Here is a 26,954-nt window from a genome sequence, read left to right on the forward strand (position 1 = left end):
CATTTCTGTGATGCCCGTGTGTGTGCACGCCCATGTGTGTGCATGGATACAGGTGTATAAATATGGCTGAATCATTTTGGGAACAAACACAAATAGTACTCTTAAAAAGGACAATGTTGACTCTCAACCCGATTATCCTGTTTTCAGCCAAAGTCTTTCTGGTTTATTCATTCCAGAGTGTAAACTTGTAGATTTCTATGAGGATTAGTCATCTGGGCTATGAGAAAAATCTAAGGGCTTTCTTGTTTATTATATGGGTGGGAAGAAATGGAAATACTCTTCAAAATGACAAATTTAGAAAAATTTGATGCAAAATGCTCATCAACAGGGACAGAGTTAAGTAAATTGTGGCACAGTCATATAACCTACAAAATTACGTTTTAGGCAAAACAGATGACACAGGAAAGTTGTCATTATTTATGGTTAACTGAAAAAAATGCAGATTGTAAGAGATGTGTAATGTGATTCAGTTCAGTTCAGTTCAGTCGCTCAGTCGTGTCTGACTCTTTGCAACCCCATGAATCGCAGCACGCCAGGCTTCCCTGTCCATCACCAACTCCCGGAGTCTACCCAAACCCATGTCCATTGAGTCGGTGATGCCATCCAGCCATCTCATCCTCTGTTGTCCGCTTCTCCCCCTGCCCCCAATTCTTCCCAGCATCAGGGTCTTTTCCAGTGAGTCAACTCTTTGCAAGAGGTGGCCAAATTATTGGCGTTTCAGCTTCAGCATCAGTCCTTCCAATGAACACCCAGGATTGATCTCCTTTAGGATGGACTGGTTGGATCTTCTTGCAGTCCAAGGGACTCTCAAGAGTCTTCTCCAACACCACAGTTCAAAAGCATCAATTCTTCAGTACTCAGCTTTCTTTATAGTCCAACTCTCACATCCATACATGGAAAAATCATACCTTGACTAGATGGACCTTTGTTGACAAAGTAATGTCTCTGCTTTTTAATATGCTATCTAGGTTGGTCATAACTTTCCTTTCAAGTAGTAAGAGTCTTTTAATTTCATGGCTGCAATCACCATCTGCCATGATTTTGGAGCCCCCCAAAATAAAGTAATGTGATTATGTTTTTATTAAAACAAAACTAAAAATTTTCTTACTGTATGCTTTCTATCTCTCTAAATATTTCAGTAGTAAGACAAGGAATGTGTTCATAAAATAATCCAGAGGATAGAGCCCTTTCAAAATAAGACCAGAAAGTTGCTTTTCCAAAAAAATGTTTGTCCCATCTGATAAATACTGTCAGGAGATAGTTTTTCTATTTTTCTGGCTATTTGTTTTCTACTTCTAATCTTTTCATCTCTGTGGCTCCCAGATGCTTCTGCATGACTATCTGGCCAAATTAGGAAGAGGGCTGCAAACTCTCTGACATAAGTTACTGAGGCACTCATCTCTGGCATGAACTTAGGAAACTAAAAACAAACAAACAAACAAACAAAAAACACCCTGAGGTCAGGAGACCTACAAAATGAGGAGAGTAAGTTGCAAACATCTTTGGGAACAGCGTTTAGGGGAAATACATTGTTTTATTAAGATGTTAGCTGCTGCAAGCATTTTGGCAATGCTCTTTGTGAGGTTGAGGAGGTTTTACTCCAAGTTTGCTTAGAGTTTTTTTTAAATCAGGAGTTAATGTTATATTTTGTCAAATTGTATTTCTGCATCTGTTGAGACAACTATATTTTAGAAAAAATCTATGAATATTATAAAGTACATTGATTTATTTTCAAATTATAAAGCAGCTTTGCATCCTTAGAATAAATCCCATTTGGTTATACTGTATTAACCTTTTCATTTTATTGTTGGTGTGATTTGCTAATATTTTGCCAAGAATTTTTACATCAGTGTGAAATCATGCAACTCAGATGGGACTCAAACCCACGAGCTAGACTTGAACCCAACCTAAACCCAGACTGGGACTTGAACCCACGTCTTTAAATGTCTTTATTCTGGGCTCACACACCTGGTCTCAGGACTTAATGAAGCTCAGGTTCGTGATGTCTTGTGGCAAAAAGAATTTAGCAAGAGACTAAGTGATAGGTGAGAAGTGAATTTATTTAGAGATACACATTCCATAGACAGAATGCAGCTGGTCTCAAAAGACAAGAATGGCCTCAGGAGAACCGTACTCCACAGACAGTGTGTGGGCCATCTCAGAAGGCAAGAGGCCTTGAAACATGATGTGGTTAGATTTTATGGGCTGGGCAATTTCATAGGTTAATAAGTGGGAGGATTATTCTAACTATTTTGGAGAAGGAGTGGGGATTTCCAGGAATTGGGCCATCACCCAAATTGGGCCACTACCCAAATGGATTTCCAGGAATTGGGCCATCACCTCACTGGTAGGTGTGTCATTTAGAATACTAAAGCATTACAATGAGCATATAATGAGGCTCAAGGTCTATTGGAAGTTGAATCTTCCCCCATTGGGACCTAGTTAGTTCTAACCAGTTACTGTCACGTCCTATGACTATGTCATTCTTTTAAAGATTCTGCCCTGCCCCCTTCCTTTCTGTTTAGAATGTTCATGAGGGTTATTGGTGTTTTCTCATAGTATTTGCCTGGTTTTGGTATTGGAATATTTTGAAATGGCTTGGGAAATACACCTTCCTCTTTAATTTTCTGAAAGAGATTGGGCAAAAATGGTACTATTTCTTTCTTGAACATTTGGTTGAATTTAGTAGAAAAGCCATTTAGAGAACCTTGAATACTAGGCTCAAGGGCTTGGCCTTCACTCTGAAACCTTCAGTGGTTCCCATGGTAAAAGGGATGATGTCTGAAAAGTGTGTTTTGGGAAGATGAATCTAGCAGCTGTGGGCAGGAGATATGTTGGCAGTGAAAGCCTAGAGAAAAGCAGCAGGAAAAACATTTTAATTTCCAAAATGCCTGCAGATAAAGCTTTGCTCAGTTTTTCACAGGCTTGAGGGAATTCCTCACATAAAAATGAAAGTGACTCCATTTGATGAAAGCTGCACATAGGCAGGTGCCTTTCCTAACAGAGAGGCTCTGTGCACAGATGCTCAGTTGAATCCATGGACTGTAGCCTGTCAGGCTCCTCTGTCTATGGGATTTCCCAGGCAAGAATACTGGAGTGGGTTGCCATTTCCTGCTCCAGGGGATCTTCTCGACCCAGGGATCAAGCCCACATCTCCTGCATTGCAGGTACATTCTTTACCACTGAGCCGCTTGGAAAGCCTGGAGATGCTTTGAGGGGGGTGCAAATACTATCCCTGAAAAATTACTCTTGGTGTCCAAGGTTTCTCATTCAACTAAACAAGTCTGGTCTGGCTTTACAAAATCCCCAAACCAGAGTTATATTGCAATATTTTAAAAATGGCTGGAGTTTTGTTTTTTTTTTTAAGTGATTATTTCAGATTTTATTTATGGTTTAAGGACTCAGAAATACACATCTTAAGGACTTGTTCATAGCACAACTCTATAAATTTGCTGTAAATTTGTTGTCATTTTGAACAAGCACAATCTTCTGGGCATGATATTCTACGTATTTCCTTCTACACTGTTAACTAATTTTTTTTAAGAACAGTATTGCAACTTGAGCATCTGATTGCAGCAGCCACTCTCAATGAGTTTCACTTTATTGCATCAGCTCTTGGGATAGGCCAGTGCCAACCAAGGAGCTTAGTAACTCAAACTGCAAAAATAACAAGAGGAATTTGTCTTAAGATTGAAACCATCATTTTATAAGCCATTTTCAACTCATGAGTGAAAAATACTTCCTCAAATATAAGTTTATGAGAAAATCATTCAGCATTTTCTTCTACATTGCAACTCAAACAATGCCTATGTATTAGTAAAACAGGTACACCTTTCTAATGTAATGCAATGCTTTTGGGAGGGAGACACAACTGACATCAATGCAAGATTCAACGAATTAGGGAATGCCTTTCATTTGTCTTCAGTGTGAATGACTTGGCATTGTCAATATGGGTGGTGTTATTTTAAACACCGAACATCATGTATAGTGATTTTCATTGTAAACTAAAAGTCTGTGATGTCAAGCTTCAGTGAAATTTCCTTCTGGCAAGTGAGCCTATGAAATGTACATAAGGCTTTTTTTTTTTTTCCCCCAAACAGCCCTGAAAAAAAAAACACCCTTATATTGAGATAGTACCCATTTGTTATCTCTTCTGGTCCTTAAAAGAGTTATGTGAAGTGACTTAGTCAAATTTTATCATTGACTCATTTTACAGGTAAAAAAACAAAATTGGAGGCTTGGAGATGAAAGTGAATTTACTAGAATTACAAAGCAAGTGAGTGGCAAAACTAAAATCAGAACTGAAATCTCTTAACTCTGGCACCCCACTTTTACTATTAATGACACACTTCTTCTCTTGAGTGAAACACAGATATGGTGACAAAATGATTCCTCATTTGCAGAACTCAAAATACACACACTTGATATGTAACACAGGGCAAGCTAACATTAAATTCCTGGTGATGAGTATTTTGTAAATCAACTCCCTAACATTATAGCTCTGCAGATAGAAAAATCTGTTAGGTTTTGTTATTAAATAAGGTGTTAATTACTTCTATCCATTAATACACTATTTTTAAAAATCTATTTTTAATTGAAGGATAATTGCTTTACAATATTGTGTTGGTTTCTGCCATACATTCACATGAATCAGCCATAGGTATGCATATGTCCCCTCTCTTTTGAACCTCCCTCCCACCTCCCACCCCATCCCACCCCCAGAAGAGCTAATAGACATTTCACCAAAGAAGACATGCAGATGGTTAATAAACACATGAAAAGATGCTCAACATCGCTCATTATTAGATAAATGCAAAGCAAAACTACAAGGAGATATCACCTCACACTTCTGGGCATATACCTTGAGAAAGTCATAAGCGATGATATCTCAGAGTACATATGTGTAGAAAAGGGAAAAGGAGACAGTCGTGGAAAATGTGCATTTATTTAAATATATAAACCAGAGACTCGTGCCCTGGAGTATGGACATTTTTAGAATCCATAGATAGGCACAAAGAGATACAAGGATCCCTGAAATGAAATGTAGTTTTGCTTCTTTTTTTTTCGGGGCAGATCCTTTGGTTTTATCAGACTTAACAAGGGGTGTGATTCTTAAAAAAATTGTACCCTAATGCAGTGGTCTCATACCATTTTGGCACCAGGGACCAGTTTTGTGGGAGACAATGTTTTCAAGGACGGGGGATGGGGGGGTTCATGATGATTCAAGCATATTACATTTATTAAGCACTTTATTTCTAAACTAATGTCGCCACTGATCTGACAGGAGGTACTGGTCCGTGTTCTATTGATTGGAGAGGTTGGCCCTGCTCTAATGGACACAAAAACAATTCCTTCTTTTTCACACCAGGGCAGCCCCCCACAATTTCTCCGTCTCCTAGCAATCAGAGAGCTTATTGTCTGTTTGCCACATTTATTTAGTACCCGTTGAGCACAGTTTTGCTTTGTTACTTAGCTATAAATAAGAGAGGCTTCATTTCAATCATCTGTGTTTCAGAGCACCCAGAATCCTCTCTGTGTGTAGTAGCGCTTAGTAAGTCCCGGGCTTTGTGAGTGTTGATTTTCAACTCTCTGATAACTAAGTTGGATTTTACCATTGACTCATTTTACAGATGAAGAAATGGAGTCTTGGAGCTAGAAGAGGAGTTACCAGGATTGCAAAGCAAGTAAGTGACAAAACTAAGATTGGAACTCCAATTTCATAACACTTTCCCAAGAACACACGAAGGCTTGCAGAACTGAGCTTTTTTGTAGCCATGCTATTTAAGTTGTGTGTTGGCAAACTAATTCTAAATGCTAAAATGAAGTAACAGTTGTGATTGTCAAGTTACAGAATAACTTTTTAAATAGTCTCAGCAGTATATAGTAACCTAGATGTAATTCCGTGGGCTGGTTATGTGTTTATTTCAAAGATGGTGCTGTTGGCTTGAAGTATGTTCTGTATGAGTTCCTCCTTAGGATGGCCAGGGAGGGTCTCAAAATGTTTTTAACCAACATGACAAATTACTACGGTCCCTAGCAGAACACTCAATGATTTTGTTTATTTACTTGGCTGCACCGGGTCTTAGTTGTGGCACACGGGACATTCAACCTTTGTTGTGGCATAAAGAATCTAAAGTTGTAGCATGTGAATTCTTAGTCGTAGCATATGGGATCTGATTCCCTGACCAGGGATCAAACCCAGGCCCCCTGCATTGAGAGTGAGGAGTCCTAGCCACTGGACCTGCAGGAAAGTTCCCACTCAATGATTTTTGCTGTTTCAAAATATTCAGTCTGCCCTCAAAGATGTAAGATTTATTATGTGAGCAAAGCATGTGACTAAAAACAGCCTTTTGCTCCCTGACCTTAAGTTCATGAAAGGACCTCCAATTTGCGCGTGGTGTAGGATATGTTGGCAAAGGTAAATGACCTCTAACGAATATTTCTTTGAGATTATACCCACCTGAAGGCTGGTATGCTGTTTTACAAAATCTTGCCTGCATTTGTGGGATTAAGTTTAATGAATGGCATTCATGTTAAAAAGTGCCCCACTTCATGCTATACACCCTGGTGGGGATGAGGGGAGGGGGACAAAGATTACCAAGACTATTGCATTAGAGAAGCTTTTATTTCATTCAGTCAGGAAGTTATACACATAAAAGTAGATAATCTCTACATAAGAATTGTACATGCTCTTGTGGAATTATATGTGGGTCGATAAGAGACACATGAGCCAAACTGGGGCAGCAGGGAAGGCTTCTTGGAGAAGGTGATGTATGAACTAAGTCTTAGAAGAAGTGTAAGAACCAAGGGAGGAGAGATGAGAAGAGCTCAAGCAGTGGGAAGAGCTTGAGCGGAGACTCAGCTTTGCATGGGAGGCAGCAATTTGCGGAGCAGGGCCGGGGTCACAAACAGTTCAGTGTTACTGGAGCATGAAGTTGAGCCTGGGGAATCACAGGATGGAGAACTGAGGAGCAGAGGTCAGGTCATGGTGGTCTCGAGCCTGAGCCGAAGGACTCCAGCTTGCATTCTGTCGACAGCAAGTAGTCATCTAAGATGGGGAGGGCCACAGTCATACTGGCAGTTTGCAAAAGTGACTCCATGATTTGAAACACTCCAAGCCCCTTACAGGTTGTTGCTATGATAAGTTCTGTACACTGACTAGCAAATGCTGAGCTCACATCATCTAAAAGCCACCACACCCCACCTATAACACGGTATCATCTGTAGCATTGCTTGGAGTGCTAAGCTCCAGATAATATGGGCTTGGACTTCCATCCCACATTGTGTAGAAAGCCCATGGTTCCCACTAAAGAGTTCTAAGGGTCTCAGGGGGGCTTCTGCTCTCTAAATTCTGGCAGCTATTGAGTTCAGTTCGGTTACTGGATTGTCCTGTAGGTCCCTGTTCTGCTGTCAAGTCAACCTGCATCTGAGACTGACTTTCCAAGACTTTCATCAAAAGCCATGCACACGAGGTGTGAAGCATGTGCCACGCACTTTCCTGAAGGGCTGGAGAGGTTGAAGGGTTCACAGGACAGAGACTGTCAGCTGTCTCCAATCGCCCGTTAGGCGTTCCTGGGGTCCCGGAAGTCCGCGCACGCACCACGTAGCTCCGCCTTCTTCCCCGCCTTCCTGATTCCCAGCTCTTCCCCACCCGCTCCTGAAGCCTCTAGTTCTAGAAGGCAGAGCAATTCATCAGTCGCGCCCCAAACCCAGCCCAGGACCTCCTTCAGCCTCTCCGAAGATTTCCCTTCTCTCGCAGCTGTATAAAAATACCATTTCCCGAGACATTTCCAGCCCTCCTGCCGGGGCAAAGGAAACAACAGTTACTTCGGGTTTTAACGTGTCTTCTTTTTCGCACCTTCATGACTGACTTCTGAGAGAACCAGAGAGCCCTATGCCGCTGGTGCGCCGCTTTCGGCGAGTCGGCGCGGTTCATTAGGCCCGTGGAAATCTTATCTGCCTCCTAATGGAGACAGTGCGCCGACGGCGACGGCCGGGAACGCAGTGCCCGCCGCAGGGGAGGGAGAAGCCGGGAGAGCCGCACGTAGCCCAGCCCCGTCCTACCTGAGGTGACTGGATCCTCAGATAGGAAAGGTCGGTTCTCTTTTCTGGATGAAAACAGGTACTGGTGCTGACGTCTGCCAAGAGGTTGTTTTCTGCTTCTAAGCTGTTTGTTAATGTTTGGCTTCTATTCTGTGGCATGCGTGGGTGCCTTCAGAGACTCACCTTACTTAAAAAAAAAAATCTTTTCCTCTGAAAGAGGAACGATCTTACACTATTAAAAAAAATATAAAAATATATGTATATATACACACTTTTTCTCAGATTTGGAGTTTTAGGGGGCTCCTGTCTTCCAAAACATGATGTCCTTCTTCCTCTTTTTTTTTTTTTTTAATATTAAGACTCAAACTCTTGTTGAATTTCTAGGCTTATTAGGTGTGTAACTGTGCCTCTGTGGGTGAGTTACGTAGGACATTGTCTGAAGAATGGGTTCTGCTTGCTGGGTAAATATAGCCAGACATTTGAAACATGGGTTCAGTCCCTGGGTGGGGAAGATTCCCTCGAGGAGGAAATGGCAACCCACTCCATTATTTTTGCCCAGAGAATCCCAGTCAGAAAGGAGCCTGGAGGGCTGCGGTCTGTGGGGTCACAGAGTCCGATGTGACTGACACACACATAGACTTTTCCCCTGTGGGGACTTGTTACCAATTGTATCAGGCAAGTGTCCAAGTCAGTGACACTGGGATCCCTCTCAACTGACAAATACCAGGATCCTGACATTTCTTGGGGGAAGTAGTTTTGATAATCCAATGCCTTTAGAGACCAGATGGGTAACAGGGAACATACAAGGTGATTGGTTAGATGGAAAATGCTGGATCCTGTCTAGACCCATTACATTGAAAAATTGTGTGACTATAGAAAACATATCTGTACAGTAAGTTACTCAAGAGCCAGCATAGACCTCTGTACAGAAAAGGACCCTAGCATAGGAGGATTCCCTTTGAATGGGTGAATCACATGTATTTGTGCAGACTGGAATTTATGCTCCAGGCTCTTTTGTTCTTCTCACTTGTCAGGGAGGAGAAGCATGCCATTTCCCTTAGCTTCCATGCATCCTCGTTGAGTGTTTCCACTGATGCTGTGGTCATGCCTGTCATCCTGCCCAGTCAGGGTGCAGCCAGGCTGATACCCAGCAGGCAAGAGTGTATGGTTGAGATAGCAACCAGTGAGCTTTTCCTGAATGCAGGGACCAAGTATTATAACACATTCTCCCCTCCAGGGAGGCGGCTTGTGCACATACCCTGCGCCCCCACCCTGCCTTCACCGGCTGCATGTGGACTAGAGCTTTCTTCCATCCCCACCAGACTTGCCCAAGCCATGGCCTGCTGCCTACTGGCCTGTCTACTGCCATAGTCTCCCAACTTATCTCCCTGCTTCCACCCCTGCCTCCCTGCAGCCTATTCTTAACAAAGCAGCCAGCATGATCCTTTTAAAATGGGATGTACCTCCACTGCCTCCAAACCATCTCAAGCTGGCCCATCACTTGAAATCGCAAATCTCCTCCACAGCCTTTGAAGTCTATATCACTTGGTTTTTGCTGCTCCCTTCTCCCCTCTCTTTCTCTCTTGGTCACCTCTACCTACATGGCCATCTTGCTTTTTCATAGATGAAACAAGAAGGCTTCTGCTTCAGGACTTCTGCAGTGTCTTCAATGGACTGCTCCCTCGCTTCCACCAGGTTCTCTGCCCAAGTCACCTCCTTGAAAGGCTTCCTTGACTGCTGTCTCTAAAATAGCTCATTGTTTCATTCTCTAATCCCCTGCTCTGTTTTGTTTTTCTCTGGAGTTCTTATCACTACCTGACTTATTAACGTCTGTCCTATTCCTGGCTTCCAGTTAGAAAGCACCATGAACAACGGGGCTTTTGCTTATCTTGTTCTCCACTGGTTCCCCAGAATCCACAACAAAGCTTGGCACACAGGTATCATTGAAAAAATAAATGAAATAAGGACAAATGAAGTGTGTGTGTGTGTGGGTGTGTGTGTAGAGGTATCTTTTGAAAAATTTGGTTCACATACATCCTTCCTCATTTTCATTAAAAGTTCAAGAACTTGTATTTCCCCCAAACTCATCAATTGGTTGTTGTTCAGCCACTCAGTCATGTCCAACTCTTTGCAACCCTTCATCATGCCAGGCTTCCCTGTCCTTCACTATCTCTTGGAGTTTGCTCAAATTCATGTCCAATGAGTCGGTGATGGTATCTAACCATCTCATCCTCTGATGCCCCCTTCTCCTTTTGCCTTCAGTCTTTTGAGCATTAGGATATTTTCCAGTGAGTTGGATGTTCACATTAGATGCCAAAGTATGGAAGCTTCAGCATCAGTCCTTCTAATGAACATTCAGGGTTGATTTCCTTTAAGAATGACTGGTTTGATCTTGGTGTCCAAGGAACTCTCAAGAGTCTTCTCTAGCACCACAGTTTGAAAATATCAGTTCTTTGGTGCTCAGCCTTCTCTCTGGTCCAGCTCTCACATCCGTACTTGACTACTGGAAAAAACAGCTTTGACTAAACAGACCTTTGTTGGCCAAGTGATGGCTCTCCTTTTAAATACACTCTCTAGGTTTGTCATAGCTTTTTCCCCAAGAATCAAGTGTGTTTTAATTTTGTGGCTGCAATCTCTGATGATCAATTTAGAATATGCCAATTATAAAGTTCTAGAACCTTTCAGAAACTGTCACTGTAGGTCCCCTGAAGCCAGTGAAGGAATGTCTGTTCTTATCTAATTATCTAAAATTATCCTCCAGCATTTATCATCCCTTTTTGGGAAATCACAGGACTCATTGTTTGGGGTCAGGTAAAAAGGCAAATTTGCTTTTAGTTTTAAAGAATTATTCTCAGTCTAACTTTCACTTGTAAATGGGTGAATTTAAGAAAACATAAATGACAATGGGTTTAAACCATACTCTGCCCTCAATCAACCAGTAGGCAAGAAATACCTCTAAATAAGAGCCTAGAGCATTAATTAAATATTCAAACCTGCAATTTAGTGTTCTTTCACATTTTTCAGATTTCCGGCCCATCACATTAGCTTAGCATGATAAATACAAAGATCAAGCTAAAAAAAAAAAAAAAAAGATCAAGCTAATTTCACCTTCTGGAGTGGTACAAAGTTTAATATCTTCTTCCCCCACTGGTTAAACAGACTTCTCTGTATAACCAGTGAACCTGAATTAGCCATTTTGGCTCTTTAATCAGCAGAAGGTCACACATATGAGGGTTTCTGCAGAGCTCATAGGTACAGCACCATTAATCTTGATTTCTTGGAGTGAAAAAGATCTCCAAAGGCTAGAATTTCAAGGGGAGACCTCAGAGGGAACACTTGCATATGGGGTTAGTATGAGTGCAGACCAAAATCAGATCTCCAAACAGACACAAGTGAAGAATTTTAACTTTACTTTGAAAAAAATGAATTATGATTTTTGGGGGGGAAATAAATTACAATTTTTTTTTGGCATTGGAAGGGAAATAAGCAGCTGTTATTTGAGTACAGCATTTTATAAACGTTGCCTCTCTGCCTTAGGAAGAGTCCGCAAGTAGGGGTTAGGATTTTAAGAGAAGGACACAAGTTTGGGTCGTAAGCAACTTACCCATGACCGCAGTTAGTCTAGTGGAGTAGAAAACAACCAAATTTACATTTCTCTCACTGCAAAGCTGGTATTCATTCAACACTTCATTCATTAAGTGAAACTTAAGTTCATTAAGGACTCTCTGTTGAGTTTTTAAAGATTTTTTTTTTTTTTGGCTGTACTGCACAGCATGTGGAGCTTCCCTGGTGGCTCAGATGGTAAAGCATCTGCCTGCGGTGCAGGAGACCTGGGTTCAGTCCATGGGTCGGGAAGATACCCTGGAGAAGGAAATGGCAACCCACTCCAGTACTCTTCCCTGGAAAATTCCATGGATGGAGGAAGCCTGGTAGTCTACAGTCCATGGGGTCACAAAGAGTCAGACATGACTGCACAACTTCACTTCACTTACAGCATATGGGATCGTAGTTCCCTAACCAGAGATCACCCCCCTGCATTGGAAGTACAGAGTTTTAACCACTGAACCACCAGGGAAGTCCCTCAGAGACTTTTTTTTTTTAATTACAGTTTCTCTTTCCCTCAATTTCCTTATTTTCTTCTTACTACTGCCTGTGCCAGTTTCAAGGTTTAGCACCCAATATCAGTCAAACATTTAGGAGCCATTGCTTGGAAAGTTTCAGATGGATTATCTATCTCTAAGGCTCACAAAAAATTTAGCCTTATCATAAATGAGTTTCAACATAGACCGCTTAAGAGTTGATGAGCAGAAAGTATCAAAATGATTTTTCTTGCTTGTCAAGGCCTGTCTTGTCCAGTCACCCTGGGGCTTCCTCCCTTCAGGGCCTGTTCTCTGTCATCCAGAGAGATGAAGCTCTGATCCAACATTCCATGGTAATAGTGGCTTTGATTTTCATTTCTCTCATGAGAGGTGGAGAGGTGGGGTTTGAGAGGGTGAAATATTGGCTGCCTGTGGTGAGACACTAAATTGACTTCTAAGTATGGCAGAAATGGGGCGTCTCTTATTCTTTCAACTTGATGTATCCAGATCTGGTTCCCAGAAAGGGGAGACTGAGCCATCTTCAGTTGAGGAAAGGAGAAAGATTTGGGTAAAAACTTTTGGAAAAGTTCTTTAGAAAAAGGAAAGGCTCATAACAATTTGGGCTTCCCTGATGTCTCAGTGGGAAAGAGTCCACCTACCAATGCAGGAGATGTTGGCTCCATCCCTGATCCAGGAAGATCCCTTGGAGAATGAAATAGCAACCCACTCTAGTATTCTTTCTTGCCTGGGAAATCTCATAGACAGAGGAGCCTGGTGGGCTACAGTCCAGGGGTTCACAAAGACTTGGATATGACTTAGTGACTAAAAAACAATGACACAACAATTCTCTCAAAAATAAACTTTATTTAAGTTACATGTAGTTTATTAATAAAAGAAATATTTATCTACAGGTCAGCAGGATGGGATGTGTTCCAACATGTGCCTCTAGAATTCTGAAGATCCTGAGCATGATAACTGGTTGTATGCTCTGCACTCCTGAGGCCTTACATACTCTTAAGTCATATTTTGGTATCAAGTGACATTTTTAAAAAACAAGAGAGTTTTGTCAAAGCCAGTCATTTCATTTGAAGAATTCTTTCCCCTCTGTGCATGTGTGAAATATGAGCAATGCCCAGGTCTCATGGGTAGATTCCAGAATACCTAAGACCCAGGGTTAGTATTGCATCATTAATCCATGGACTCAAGTCAGAGTTCTTTCTGTCTTCTTGGGCAGGTATTCCCTTATGAGAACCTCAATATTTAAGATATATTGTGTTACAGTTTGTTTTCCCCAATGTCTTCATACACAGAAATGATGTAGCATGTTTATGAATTCCTTTGGGGACTCTTCATCTTTCACCTTGTAATCCAGTGATCTACTCTACTTCCCATGGCCAAGGAAACTAATTCTGGAACTTGCAGCATCTTGTCGGCCTGGCACTGAACAAACATTTATTCTGTGCTGACCTGACATGGAGGTGCTAGCGTCATACCCTCCTCGTGCTGCCATATTGGAAGCCAGTCACTGTGGGTGTCTGAGAAACCGCGGAAGCATCCAAGGTCATTAGTAAAGGAAACTCAGCAAACACACGATGTGACATTCAATTTAACCTTCACATAGCACTGCCTCTTTGTCTGAGAGGAGTGCCAGTAAGCACACAGGGTTTGGAGTCACCCATTATTTGCCGCCTCAGTTTTCATATCTACAAAATGGAGATAATACTTATCTATTCAGGTTGTCGTGAAGATCAACTTTTATGTTTTCCTGAACTTCCACAATTTAGGTCCATTTAAACTGAGGGCCCCAAATGAGTGATAAAGACTAACGGGTTGTATTCCTCATTCTTGGATATAAATTGTTATAGCAAAAGTGCAGATGTGTTTTAAGAGCTTCCCCACCATTAAAAGCAAGAATTCCAACTTCTATTGGGTTCAAAATAATAAACTGCTTTCCAAGGTAAGAATTCTAGGAAATTATTCCAGTTAGACTGCATGACACAGGCTCATACCCCCCCCTCAGAATCTTCTGCTTGGGCATGAGGATAGCTAAAAGGTAGTCTTCAATTTAGGTCTTCTGTTTTCTAAGTGCTAACTGAAGAGTCAGTTCTTCCAATGCCCTATATCTTTGCTATTTAAAGCCTGTATTCTCATTTTTTTTAAGAAGGGTTATCAGATTTCCAAGGATAAAAGGAACAGAAGCAAGTGTCAAAGTTGAAGTCTCCAGTTTTTTGCCTTGTGTTCATCAAGAACAGAACACCAGAGGCTTGAAAATGATACCAAGGCTTTAAAATAGCTATAAGAATGTTTTAAGAGCTGATTGAACAACTAGGGATATTTCTTACCAAAGATAGCTTGCAAAGGCCATTTAAAAATTTTGACTCAAAACCTTGACTGAATTTCTTTACCAGAGGCCACAGGTCTGTTTATCATCAGTCTTCGTAGCAGTTGGTAAAGTCTCTAGAGGGCTTCCTTTCTGTGACTTGCATGACAGGCTCATTTAACTTCAAACATCCTTCTTTAGTGTCTGCTAAGCTTCATACTTTACCTCTTAATTAATTCTCATTTCCCACATTAAACTCTAGAGACATAGCAAATTTATGCCAATAGGTTTTACATTGGAGTCTTAAAAGTTCTTGTGTGGCTCCTGACGCACAAGACTCTAGTCTCCCATGAACTATTACTTCATGCTGAATTGATTAGCCATGTAACTGTTCTTATTTCCATAGAAATATCTAGTTACCACATTTCTTCAAGTGAGTTTGTACCTCTTAAGGTAGAGTTTCTGTCCTTGGCTACTTCTGTAGAGGACAAGCTGAAAGAATGAAATGCTGTAGACTCTTTGAAGGTTGGAAATTGGGATCTAAAACCTGGAAGTCCTACCAGGGACTGGAATCCAGGAGATGATAGAGGACCTGCTTGGGTTTATTCTTAAAATCTATGACTTTGGGCTTTATAGTGGACTAATTCTGTATACTGAGAGGGATTGGGGGCAGGAGGAGAAGGGGACGACAGGGTGAGATGGCTGGATGGCATCACTGACTCAATGGACATGAGTTTGGGTAGGCTCCAAGAGTGGTGATGGACAGGGAGGCCTGGAGTGCTGTGCTTGATGGGGTCACAAAGAGTCAGACACAACTGAGTGACTGAACTGAACTGAACTGAATACTGTATAATCCTTGTAATGGGGGGAAACACTGCTGTCTTTAAGCTTCCAAGGAAGGAATTCTGTTTTGCTCTAAATGAATAAACCTATCAATGGGTTTTATACAAGAACAAGGTTAAAGTCCCAGTCAACCAAATGGCCTTTAGAGTTTACATAGGACGAATGCTCACCTACTTATAGAACAGACGCTTCAGACACCTCACAGGAGCAGGCCGCATCCTGTTTAGTGTAATGACTACTTGCAGATGAAGCAACAGGTGGCAGGCAGAGACTCCTACCTTTACAACGTCATCCTTCTCCTCTGTATGCTTGACCTCCACACCCCACAAAAAAAGGTCCACACCAGAATTCACTCTCATCCATTTGCCTGGCATCACAAGAGGGTATCTATTAAACAAGATGACAGAAGCACCTTCTTCATCTAAGAGTATTGGTCTCTTTACCTAAGCCACAAGCCAAATGACAACTGTCTTATTTACATTCCATATGCAAGTGGACTCTGACTCATCCACTGATCCATTTAGCTATTCAAAAATATCTTATCTTCATCCTTTGGCTACTGCACTGATCAATCTGCAAAGACTGTTGCTCCTTCTGCAGTGGACCGTCACCTTGCTTTGGACTTGGAGCATCTTCCCAGGGTTAAAGCTTTATTTCTTCCCTTGCTTGTTGGCTTCCTGAAGTTTAAGAGAAAGAAATGGCCCATCTGATGGAAATCTCAACACCAGTTGTCTGCTACTTTTTCTTCTACCCAATGTCCTTTTCTACTCTTCGTATTCAACGTTTTGAAAATTGCCCATAGGATGAATTCATTCTATGCCAGCAAGTCTGACAGATTAGATCACCTTATAGATTCTCCATGAAGTCACTTTAAAATAGTGGTTTTCAAATATTAGTTTACATCAGAATCACCTGAAGGATTTCTGAAAACATATATTCATGGACCTTTCTCTCAACGTTTTTGATTGAGCAGGTCCAGAGTAGGGCCTAAGAATGTGCGTGTTTCACAAGTTCCTAGATGATGTAGATGCAAACCTTAACCCCACTGAGAACCACTGCTTTAGACTGTTCAAGAAAATGGCACTGCCTGTTACCTCCCTAGCTGTCTTCAGGGTCGATGTTCTAGATGTGTAAAAGAAGAAAGTCCTTACCCATGCATTGGAAGGCACTTTTCCTTGAATGATACATAATTTTAGGACATGGAAATCTGAGACAAGTACAGAAAGGAGAATTAATAGAAATCTTTAGCATATGTTACTGGATCAGGAAACTAATTGGAGTAGGAAATTTCCTCAAAGGGTTGTAGGTACTGGCTAAACTAGCTTCTTTTACCAAATAAGAAATATTTGGGGAGGCAAATATTAAGTACTTAGTTGTAAGAGAAACAAGCCATATTATAGGCTTCATCATACAATATCAAGATCTAGAGCTCACATATTTAGTTAGAACACCTGATACTACTCAGGCTGTTTACAGAAGTTCATCCTAGAGGAACAGGCACAAACCATGGTTAAGCTGCTTGGTTTAATTTTTTTTTTAGCACTTGAAAAAAAAAATGTACAGTAGTTTGAACACTTAGTCTTTGCAAACCTCCACTGAGGTCAAAGATTTCATTCATACGTACAAAATTAGTTTACAAATTTTTTTTTTTGGCAATTTCACCTTAGTAACCCGTTTTATCCTATTGCCATTGTCCCAACCATTGAAAAAGTTTACAATAATTTACATAGAAATATTTTCAAAGTGCTTAAGAATAGTGATTGTTCTCTGGGATATTTACAGATGGCCTATACAATGTATGTACAGGTGGTATACACTATAGCACAAGTTTCGTTGCTGGAATATGGCTTTCGAGGGAAAGTGCATATTTGGCCAGAGGTGGCAATACTGTCTAGAAATTCAAGGGTTACAGATACTTTTGGTAACCACATCCAAAACTGAAGGAGAATGTGGATGGGAATATTTACAAAAGTAATATAAAAATGATTAAGTATACAAGCTTGATCCACGCAAAGATATCTTGATGTTCTTCCAGATGGGAGGAAGAAAGAGGCTTCAGCTGCTGGCTTGGTTACCATTCCGAAGTGAGGGGTTTCACTGGTTCAAACCTCAAAGGTTGTGACTTGTCTCAGAAGTCAGGCTAGATCATCGTCTGTACTTACAACTGATATCTGTGGAACAGAAAAAGCATGGAGTGAGTTTGGTGATTCCTTTGTTGGTAGCAAGTTCATTTTCTAAAGCAAACCTTGTTTTTGAGTTGTTCATTCAGAGACCAAAGGTGCCCAGAAGGGAAGCCAGACCCCAAACTGTACTGAGTTGCATCATAAATGCATTTTAACTTGAATTCAACTATATTTATTGGGTAGAGAGAGAAAATAGCGTGACTGATTCTGCCTATTCTCCCGAATGACCTTAGATTGTGGATAAAAATGTGAAAAGACACACATGTGGCATGAACTGACCACCACTCTTGCTTCACCAGAGCTCTGCACTTGTTTTGTTCAGACTGTTCCAAAAGTGAAGGCTAAACACTCCATGTTGGTTTCAACTGAAGATCAAGTGACTGACTCCAGTGTTGAAAGGAAAGATAGCTCTATGAAGTAGGATAGGTGATTTTCAAGCATTGGGTCATTTTGGCTAAATGAACCTTGCTCAATACACTGACTTTAAGTCAACCACCCTATAGGCGCCTGCTTTAAGTTCAAAAAGGAGATCTTTGGTTCATGCTAATATTTACATGTAGCTTCCATAACCCAAAATATCTTAAATTGTACAATGATGTCCTTAAGTTGACTTGTCATTCTGTTCAGGGCAGACAATTGTCAACTGACTTAAATTCTAACAGGCTAGACTGTCTAATCTTCAGGGAGTAGATGAAGTACCGGGTTGACCAAAAAGTTTGTTTCGGTTTTTTGATGATAGCTTATGAAAAACCCAAACAAACATTTTGACCAACCCAATATTTGGTGACTCCATGGTTCTAATGGCTCTTTCCAACCCATAGCTTGTGTTGTGGTCTCCTTTCTAAAACGTCTGACTGCACGTCATGTACATAAAGACACAGAGCTGACTTACTGCTGGGTATGTGTGTCCAACAGAAGCACTGTGTCTACCAATGTCTATTGATAGGTCCTCTTCAGTGGTCTTCAAGTACACAGGATTGTCAAAGTTCATGCTTTTCATGTTCTTATGTTGCCAATTCCGCCACATCAAGTAGCCACCTACTGCTGCCATTGCTAAGAGCACTGAAAAAAAGTTAGAAGGTGACTAAGCAAGGTCTAGTCTCAAAACATACAAAAAAGGAGGATGCTAAAGAATCCATGATTGTTAACATTAATAAAATCGTCATGCTTTAGGAAGCTGGGATGACTAGAAATTAGAATATAAATGGTGTGGGAGCTTAAAACAAGTTCGGACCAGAGGTTGTGTTGTTCTATAGACTCTGATGCATAGCTCCTAGGCAGTTGGGGAGTCCTTGGCTCCTCCCCAGGTTGATCGAGTTCAAATTTCAGAAGCTTCTGGAGAGTTCTTCAGATGGTCCTCCTGGTGAGTTAGCTAAGCTTGGAATCCCATAATTTAGGATAAAGAGACCACTGTAGCATAGTACCTTACACTTCACATGCCCTAGATGGTGTTAGAAGTTCTTCTCCCTGGGCTTGAAAAGGCTTAACTGTCTTTAATGTACCTTCTATAATTCCTCAAGAAATCATTTTAAGAACTCATGTATCTCCTCTGTTTGAAGCATTATACATATTTCGAAGGGGAACAGAAAAGTGCTCTTCACTGGAAGGGACTTATGAAAGGGAATAAAGCCAGACAAACAACTCTGAAGTAGAAAGCAGTGAGCCCCTTGTACATAACAACTGCACATTCATGCCTGCCAGCTGCAGTGCTAAGGACACCACTGCAGAGAAGGTGATGGACTCTTAAATGAGCATGCAGCTTGGGGAAGGGGCAAGGGTGATTCAGTATCCGGAGTGCTGTGACAGTACAAGGAGCTACGGGAAGGGGCATCTCTAGATGAACTAGAAACAGCCATCCAGTATCTATGAAGTTCCTTGGATCCAGATGTGTGGGGAATGTACTTACAGAGAGGAAGGATGGCCCAGGCAGCAGAAGTCCCTTTAGGGGGAACACTGACCTCCGATACTGCTGTGGTCACATTGATCCCTAGAGGGGAATAAAGGGAATCAGTTTAGAAGGATCTGAATTCAGACTTAGAAATTCACCCACCTGGTAGAGAGCCTCATGCCCTCTTGCATCCACCACTGCTGCTCTGTATCTACTCCAACTGTATTCCAAGAACAACTGGTCTAGAAGTATTTGTGAGTCTCACGTTATAATAGCCATTTCACAAACAGCTCTCTCACAGGTGTCTTACTAAGTCAGGTCAGGCTAAGAGCTGCAGGTTCTAAGTCTTTGGAATTTAAATACAGGTTACCAATTAGGGGCAGAACGAGGAGTTAAACGCTGCATTAATGATGTAAGGGACAGGTACAAAGAGTGTGGCTGTTAGTTGAGATTAACTGTTTGCAGTACTGAACCCAATACCTCCAGGAACTAGTCCACTAGTTGGAGAAATTTCTGCTGTGTTGGTATCTTTTGTCTCATTGTAATTCACAGTAGTTGCAGTACCTGAATTATAAAACCAAGAACCTGGTTAATGCCAAGGTTCCAGAGTGGCTAGCTCTTTAGTCCAGACAAGCCATGCAGCGGGTTATTTTAACACTGGGAAATTGACAAACCACTGCTGAACCGAGTTGCATGGTGGATGTGTCAAAACTAAGGGAAACCTCAGCAAAACCACAGATACACAAGTCTTTGGGCAGAACTGTAAGCACTGGGAATTTGACAATTCAAAAAGATATACAGCCACACTTAATGACCTCTCTAAGCAAAGTCCCAGGCTCCTGGAAGTTGCAAGAAATGCTCTGAAAACCGTATTACCAGGCATACTAGTCTCACTGTCAAATTGTTTTGTAATTGCTTTCTCAGTAAACTGAGCTTGTCCCTGCAGGGACTCAGTATCATGCTAATAAAAACCTCACATTATGAGATCCTAATTCACAACATGTAAGGTTTAATTTGCCACTTAGTCGAAAGCTAAGAACAGGAGACCAAGATGCAAGTTTCATTTAAGTATGAGTTTAAGATAATGTCACCCACTGTGGCCAGAAATTTTCCTGGAACCCTGGCATTCTTTAAGCCTCGTTTCAGACCTTTCTCTGGAGGACAATGTTAAGACTTTAAGACTCTGCAAGTTGACTGGGTCAGTGCTGTTATGGGACTAATTGGTACAAATCGGTATAGTCACCTATAAACTCATCTTATGTGAGTTGGAAGTCTGTCCTCAAGGAATAACATGAACTCTTAGTGTGCAATGGTAGCAGATATGTTCTCTAATTTATTCCAAGAGTGAGTTAAAACAGAATTCTTAAAATCCAGGCTAGTTTTTATAGCTAGTGTTTTATCCTATTGCCTGTTGTATGTCCTGCTTATGGTTGAAAAGGAAAAAGCCTTACTTTGGCACTCTCGGCCATTGTCCTCTAGATTGTATCCATTGGGACAGGAACAGGTGTATTTTGGAGAGTGGTCATTAATCTGTGGGGCTGGCAGGCAGAGGTATTCACATCCCCCATTCTCCACATCTTCTTCACACCAGTTTTTACCTATTCAGAAAGAAAAGTCTTTTCAAAATGGGTCTTCCAGTGCCTGCTATACATAAAGCTTGGTTCTAGATGCTGAAGATAGGTCTTCAAGTCCTTGTCTCTAAGGATTGCTCTGTCAACCCCTAAAGTTAAGCCAATATTTTTGAAGGATAAATAGTAGGAGTACAGGCAGCATGCTCTAAGGACACACAGAGCCAGAGAAACTTCTTGGAAGTAGGAAAAGAGTTACGCTGTACACAGATGTATAGAGGGAGGAGGTGGGGAAAGGAGGTGAGTGAGCAGACCTGGCTTCACTATCGGTCCAAAGCTTACAGCAAAGGCTCAAAGGAGGGGAAGCATGTTCTTCTGGCTTTGTCTCACTCCCATAGAATGGGAGGAACCCAGCCACGGGGAAGCCTAAAGGTCTCATTTAGATAGAACCAGTCATGTATTCTGAGCAGGAGACCACATGACCAGATATGTTTCAGCATCTATACAATTCCATACAAGAGGTGTCATGGTGGAGAGAGAGGGAAAGGTGATGGCATAAAAGCTACTTTGGAGGTTTAGTTCAATAGTTGTAGCAAGAAGGAATGAATGCCAAGGGAGATGGAAGGGATTGATATAAAAGTCAGGAGGTTGACAGTTGGGAGGGAAGCTAAAAGCTGAAGTTCTGAAGCTCTTTGACCTGTAAGTCAGACTATACTGAGCACCAGGTCTGAAGGGTTGGAGGGAGGGTCCAGTGGGGGGAAATTTCCATTGTGGAGCAAGTTGAGTTGCTAGGGAGCTGCTGACACCCAGAGGGCACTGTGCCAGGCTCTGCCCTGAAAGTAGCCAGAGGGGCTCTGCTTCCCCACGATACCTGATGGTTGTACAAGTTCGTGATAGACAATGATGTCCTGGGCATCATTAAGGTTGTTAACTAGAGTGGCCAGCTCCGAGCCAGTGAATTTATTGGCACCATAGACTGCTTCATTTTCCCCATCTATCCAGTAGACACGATCCTAAAACAGAACCCCCAAATTAGTATGTACATGTAGGATCAACATGAGTCACTCTCTAAAGTCATTATTATTTACTGCCAATTTAATGGATCAAATTTACTTAAGACTGGGTTGGGACGTCAGATGTAAAACTCTAAGAGAAGCAAGCTCAGGTTCTTAAAATGCTCTGAGGAATCAGTATGTCGATTGCCCAGGTTTTAGGTGATGGCCCAGGTTTAGGTTTAGGTTTCTCAAGTCATGCCCCTCCATCCTTCCCTCCTTCCCCTATTCTTTCTCTCCAAGCTGTTACAGTAACTCAGAGGTATATGCTTAAATGTGAGACACACATCTTACCTCAAATATTGTGAGTGCCAGGGGATGAGCTAGGAATTCCAGAGACTTCAGGACTATCCTGCGATCTTGGCCGTTCAAGTCCACACTGGATAACATGTGCAATTTGGAATCCAGCCAATAGAGGCGGCCCTTTATAAGGTCTGGTAGGGAAAGAATGGTCAGAAGTCAGAACTGGTCTGCTTCCATTTAAAATATCTAAGGAATCCAGTACACCGCTTTCACTGTTCCTCCTCTAGCAGGGGTTCTTAACAGGGTCCCCCAAATCTTGTGAAGCAGCATGCAGAATCTGCGCCCACATACATCTGGGGGGACTCAAGGGGTACCTGAGATTGTCAAAGTAACTGACTCAAGTGTTAGTGACATTATAGAAGTATTAAGAGAGACCAGCATTTTGTTCTTCTCCCCTTAGGAGCCAGAAGTAGCCAGAAATTCAGGAAATGTAAGGCACCTAGATCAGGAGTGTTTATGATAAGAGTTCACCTAACTCATGTCACAGATTAGCCCCAGATGGATAGAAAAGCTAGTAATTGTGAAGCAAGTGATTTGTTAAGGCCACCATTCCACTTACACTGTTTGGTTCTTCTCATCACAAATCCCTGCTTAAGAAGGAACCTTAGAGTTGTCTGCTATAGTCTAGCATTCACTATAGAGATTAGTAAAACTGTGCAGACAGTTGAATTGTGGTTGAGGAGGGAAGAACACACATACCAAGTGTAATTCCATTAGGCCACTGGATGTCCGCTGTCACCAGCGCCCGTCTGTCAAACCCATTCATTCCTGCTTTTTCAATTTTAGCTGGTTCACCCCAGTCTGACCAGTAAACAAAGCTGGGAAGAATTAAATTAGAAATCAGCTTCAGTGGTTTAGAAGGAGTAAAGCTGTAGCTTGAGACATACATGTTCAAAGAGTAAATGGGAAACTCTAGAGTATAAATTGTACCACTTAAGGGTCAAAGTTATGCTCTGGGTAAACAAAAGTTAACACTCTGGATTGACAAGCTCATTATTAACTATATTAAAGTATGTAAGTCTGACATTAAACTTCAGCCCAAAGTCACAGGTTATATATTTCCTTTATGAAAGGCCAATGCTTTCAAGAGAGTAAAAGACAAGTATCTGGTAAGTTTTATAGACACCCAGGGCTGGGCTGTGTTCTAGTGAGGTTTCATGGGAGTCAATTGTGATTACTACAGCCTTGGTCAAACTGCTAACAGCTGCTTTCCTATATTATTTAGGGGCAATTTGCAGGAAGTCCTCAGTGAAATGTTTCTAGAGAGGTTTATTTATTTTCATTGGACTTTCATACAACTTGCACACTTAGATGAAAGCCTAGAGATAACGTGGTTACCAAAATCCTCACAACTCATGTGACTACTTAGGTTGGATCATTCAGAACTAATCTGATAAAAGTGTTCAGACAAAAATTAAATCACTTGCATTTAGAAATAAGCCTATCTATGTAGCAGAAACAGACTCACAGACATAGAGACAGACTTATGGTTGCCAAGAGGTACGTGGGGGAGAGGGGAGGGATGGATTGGGAGTTTGGGATTAGCAGATACAAACTATTATATATAGAATGGATAAACAACAAGGTCCCACTATAGCACAGGGAACTATATTTAATATCTTGTGATAAACCATAAGGGAAAATAATATGAAAAAGAATGTGTGTGTATATGTGTGTGTGTGTGTGTATATATATTTATATATCTCCATATATATATATATTTCCAGGCAAGAATACTGGAGTGGGTTGCCATTACTTTCCTTAGGAGATCTTCTCAACCCAGGGATTGAACCCAGGTCTCCTGCATTGCAGGCAGATTCTTTACCGTCTGAGCCACAAGGGAAGACACACACACACACACACACACACACACACACACACACACACACACAAGGGAAGACACACACACACACACACACACACACACACACACACACACACACACACACACACACACACACCCCGAATCACTTTGCTAAAAAGTAGAAATTAACCCATCATAAATCAACTATACACACACACACACACACACACACACCCCGAATCACTTTGCTAAAAAGTAGAAATTAACCCATCATAAATCAACTATACTTCAGTGTAAAAAATGCATAGAAGGTGGGTGGGTGTAAGGGTTTAGATACAGCTTTTGATGTATCTTAAATCAGAATTGTTGTTTCCTTCATATGAACTAGTAGTCATCTGCTCAGGGAGGGCCTGTCATATAGATGAGTTCATTCCCGGCTTGCTCAACTATGGCACCACTGACATCTTGTACTAGATAATTCTTTGTTGTAGGGAGCTGTTAAATCTTGGGATTTCAGTACTATTTTAGGCACAAGGAAAGCTCCTGACCTACACAGATAGCATCTGAAAGTCTATGTGATGAAAAACACAGAATACAAACCCAGACAACGGGTCCACAGCTATGGAGGCAGGCTCTCGCAAGTCAGAGTTAAACAGGAACTTCCTCTTGGTTCCGTCTAGGGTAGCTACTGAAATAGTCTTAGAAGCCGCGTCAGTCCAGTAGATGGTCTTGTACACCCAATCAACAGCAATGGCTGCAGGATTATAGACATTGTCGATCATTTTAACATGTCTACCAACTTTGTCATCAATTGAGGCACTGAAACAGAATAGGTCACAAGAAATTTAAGAGTTTGACACCATCGGAGCCTGGAGAATGGACTTTCTGCTCACAAAATGGTCAACTACTTTGTTCAGAATGAACTCTAGTAACCCCATAGTTCAACACTCAAATTATGTAACCATGCTGCTTACCGATTCCAAATTACTAACACTGTAGGTGATCTTGTTGTTGGTCTGCATTCTACTTGCAAGAACACCATACTCTTAAGTGAAGCTACTTGCTTCTGTAACTATCATCTGAGTTTCTACAGTTCCCAATAAGAAAAAGCTACCACTACCATTCTAATTGTAGCAACTATGAACTAACTCAACTAACTGGAAAAAAAAAAGGAGAACATCAGAGAAATTAAGATGCTACCTGTTATAATCTTATAACTGTAGCCATCTTTTATTTTACAGGTGATTGTTAGTTTCAAATGAGGAACTGATAGTAATTTAATAATTAAAGAATCAGTGTTTAGATGTAATGTGTATGTGTGCTAAGTTGCTCCAGTTGTGTCTGACTCTTTGTGACCCTATGGACTGTAGCCTGCCAGGTTCCTCTGTCCATGGGATTCTCCAGGCAAGAATACTGGAGTGGGTTGCCATGCCCTCCTCCGGGGGATCTTCCCAACTTAGGAACTGAAACCGCATTACAAGTCTCCTGCATCGGCAGGTGGGTTGTTTACCGCTAGTACCACCTGGGAAGCCCCTTAGATTTAACATTCCTGACATTCAATGCTAGACTGAAACTAGAGATGAGGGAAATTCCTCCAAACCTTCAAAAGGCCAGTGACAATGACTTAGACCAAGACACCAAGAATGGAACTGTAAGTTACCTGAAGATGGCCTTTTGGCTTAGATCAGCCCAGAATAGTTTCTGAGCGGCAATGTCAGCATCGAGAGCCACAGTGTTTCTCAGCTGTTCAACTAGTTGGATATATTCTTTCCTCTCCAAGCCAATCTTCCTGATGTCTCGTCTATTGGTGAAGATCAGACTTGGCTCTTTGCCTGAAAGACAGGAGTCAGGTTAATTTAGTTTTGCTGAAAGAAGACAAGGTCCTTCCAAGTTACTTCCTCCCAATAGAGGAGCACTTAAAAAGTGAGGGCACTGCTGAACACTTCAGGAGTGCTCTTGCCAAAGTCCATGCCCCTGGGCCTGCAAGTGCTTCCTACTGTTTAAGAAGGCAATCCTCGGGTCACAGCATTCAACAAAACAGGGCAGCTGATGAGTAAGTTACTTATTTGAATTGCACTCAAGTTTTGGAAGCAGAGAATAAGCAGGTATTCATGATACACATGTAAAAGGAATTGACCGAGACAGGCATCTGGGGCAATGATTTGCTATCTAACATATGCAACTGCACTGTGAATTTACTAGCATTGCTCTCAAGTACTATTTTATTTTCATATTTCATTAGGCTGTTGTAGTCACTGGCTGTACCTTTCATGAGCACTTGCTCATAAAAGTACTAGAGCAACACCAGTCCAAGTCCATTTACCTACTGCCTTGCACACGCCCGTGGCAAGATCCATTTGATAGCCACGACTACATTCACACTTGTAACCGCCTTTTAAGTTGATACAAATTTGACTGCAGATTCCCGGATTTTGGCATTCGTCAATATCTAGGAGGGAAATTAGAATTAGTCTTGCTATTCCTAGGTGACCTACAGAACTCTTCTAATCTTTCCCATCACCCCCCGGGCTCAGGCTCTGTTCTTCAACTCACCTCCGCAGGTTTTCCTATCTATGAGTTCAAACCCAGCTGCACAGTCACATTCATAGCCTATAACTAGGTCTTTGCAGATATGGGAGCATCCGCCATTATTAACCAAGCATTCATTTACATCTGTAAATAAAAAGGTAGTAGAGTTACTCAATATTCTAATTAATATTTGATTTATTAACATTTAAAATCCAGGCTATTTGTGGTAACTTGTCTAGATAGTCTAGTCAAACCCATGATTTTTCAAGATCTAATAATGTGCCTTGCAGATATACATCTCAGCCTGTATTGGGGGAATAGTAAACCCAATCTCTTGGCAAG

General features: G+C 41.5%; 1 protein-coding gene across 2 annotated transcripts in view; it reads right to left on the reverse strand.

Moving 5' to 3' along the window:
* Positions 1 to 16,790: 16,790 nt before the first annotated feature.
* VLDLR (very low density lipoprotein receptor) overlaps positions 16,791 to 26,954 on the reverse strand; it is a 31,629-nt gene continuing 21,465 nt past the window's right edge. For both annotated transcript variants that reach the window (XM_065907799.1, XM_065907800.1), the window contains 11 exons: positions 26,637 to 26,756; positions 26,407 to 26,532; positions 25,744 to 25,915; positions 24,684 to 24,902; positions 22,979 to 23,097; positions 22,271 to 22,410; positions 21,796 to 21,937; positions 20,808 to 20,954; positions 19,375 to 19,455; positions 18,361 to 18,530; positions 16,791 to 17,456 (listed from right to left, as the gene is read on the reverse strand). In XM_065907799.1, coding sequence (XP_065763871.1) covers positions 17,421 to 17,456; positions 18,361 to 18,530; positions 19,375 to 19,455; positions 20,808 to 20,954; positions 21,796 to 21,937; positions 22,271 to 22,410; positions 22,979 to 23,097; positions 24,684 to 24,902; positions 25,744 to 25,915; positions 26,407 to 26,532; positions 26,637 to 26,756 — 1,472 coding nt within the window. In that variant the 3' untranslated portion in view covers positions 16,791 to 17,420. The remainder of the gene's footprint in view (positions 17,457 to 18,360; positions 18,531 to 19,374; positions 19,456 to 20,807; positions 20,955 to 21,795; positions 21,938 to 22,270; positions 22,411 to 22,978; positions 23,098 to 24,683; positions 24,903 to 25,743; positions 25,916 to 26,406; positions 26,533 to 26,636; positions 26,757 to 26,954) is intronic.

The sequence above is a fragment of the Muntiacus reevesi genome, chromosome 17 (genome assembly GCF_963930625.1).
Source record: "Muntiacus reevesi chromosome 17, mMunRee1.1, whole genome shotgun sequence".
Lineage (NCBI taxonomy): Eukaryota > Metazoa > Chordata > Mammalia > Artiodactyla > Cervidae > Muntiacus > Muntiacus reevesi.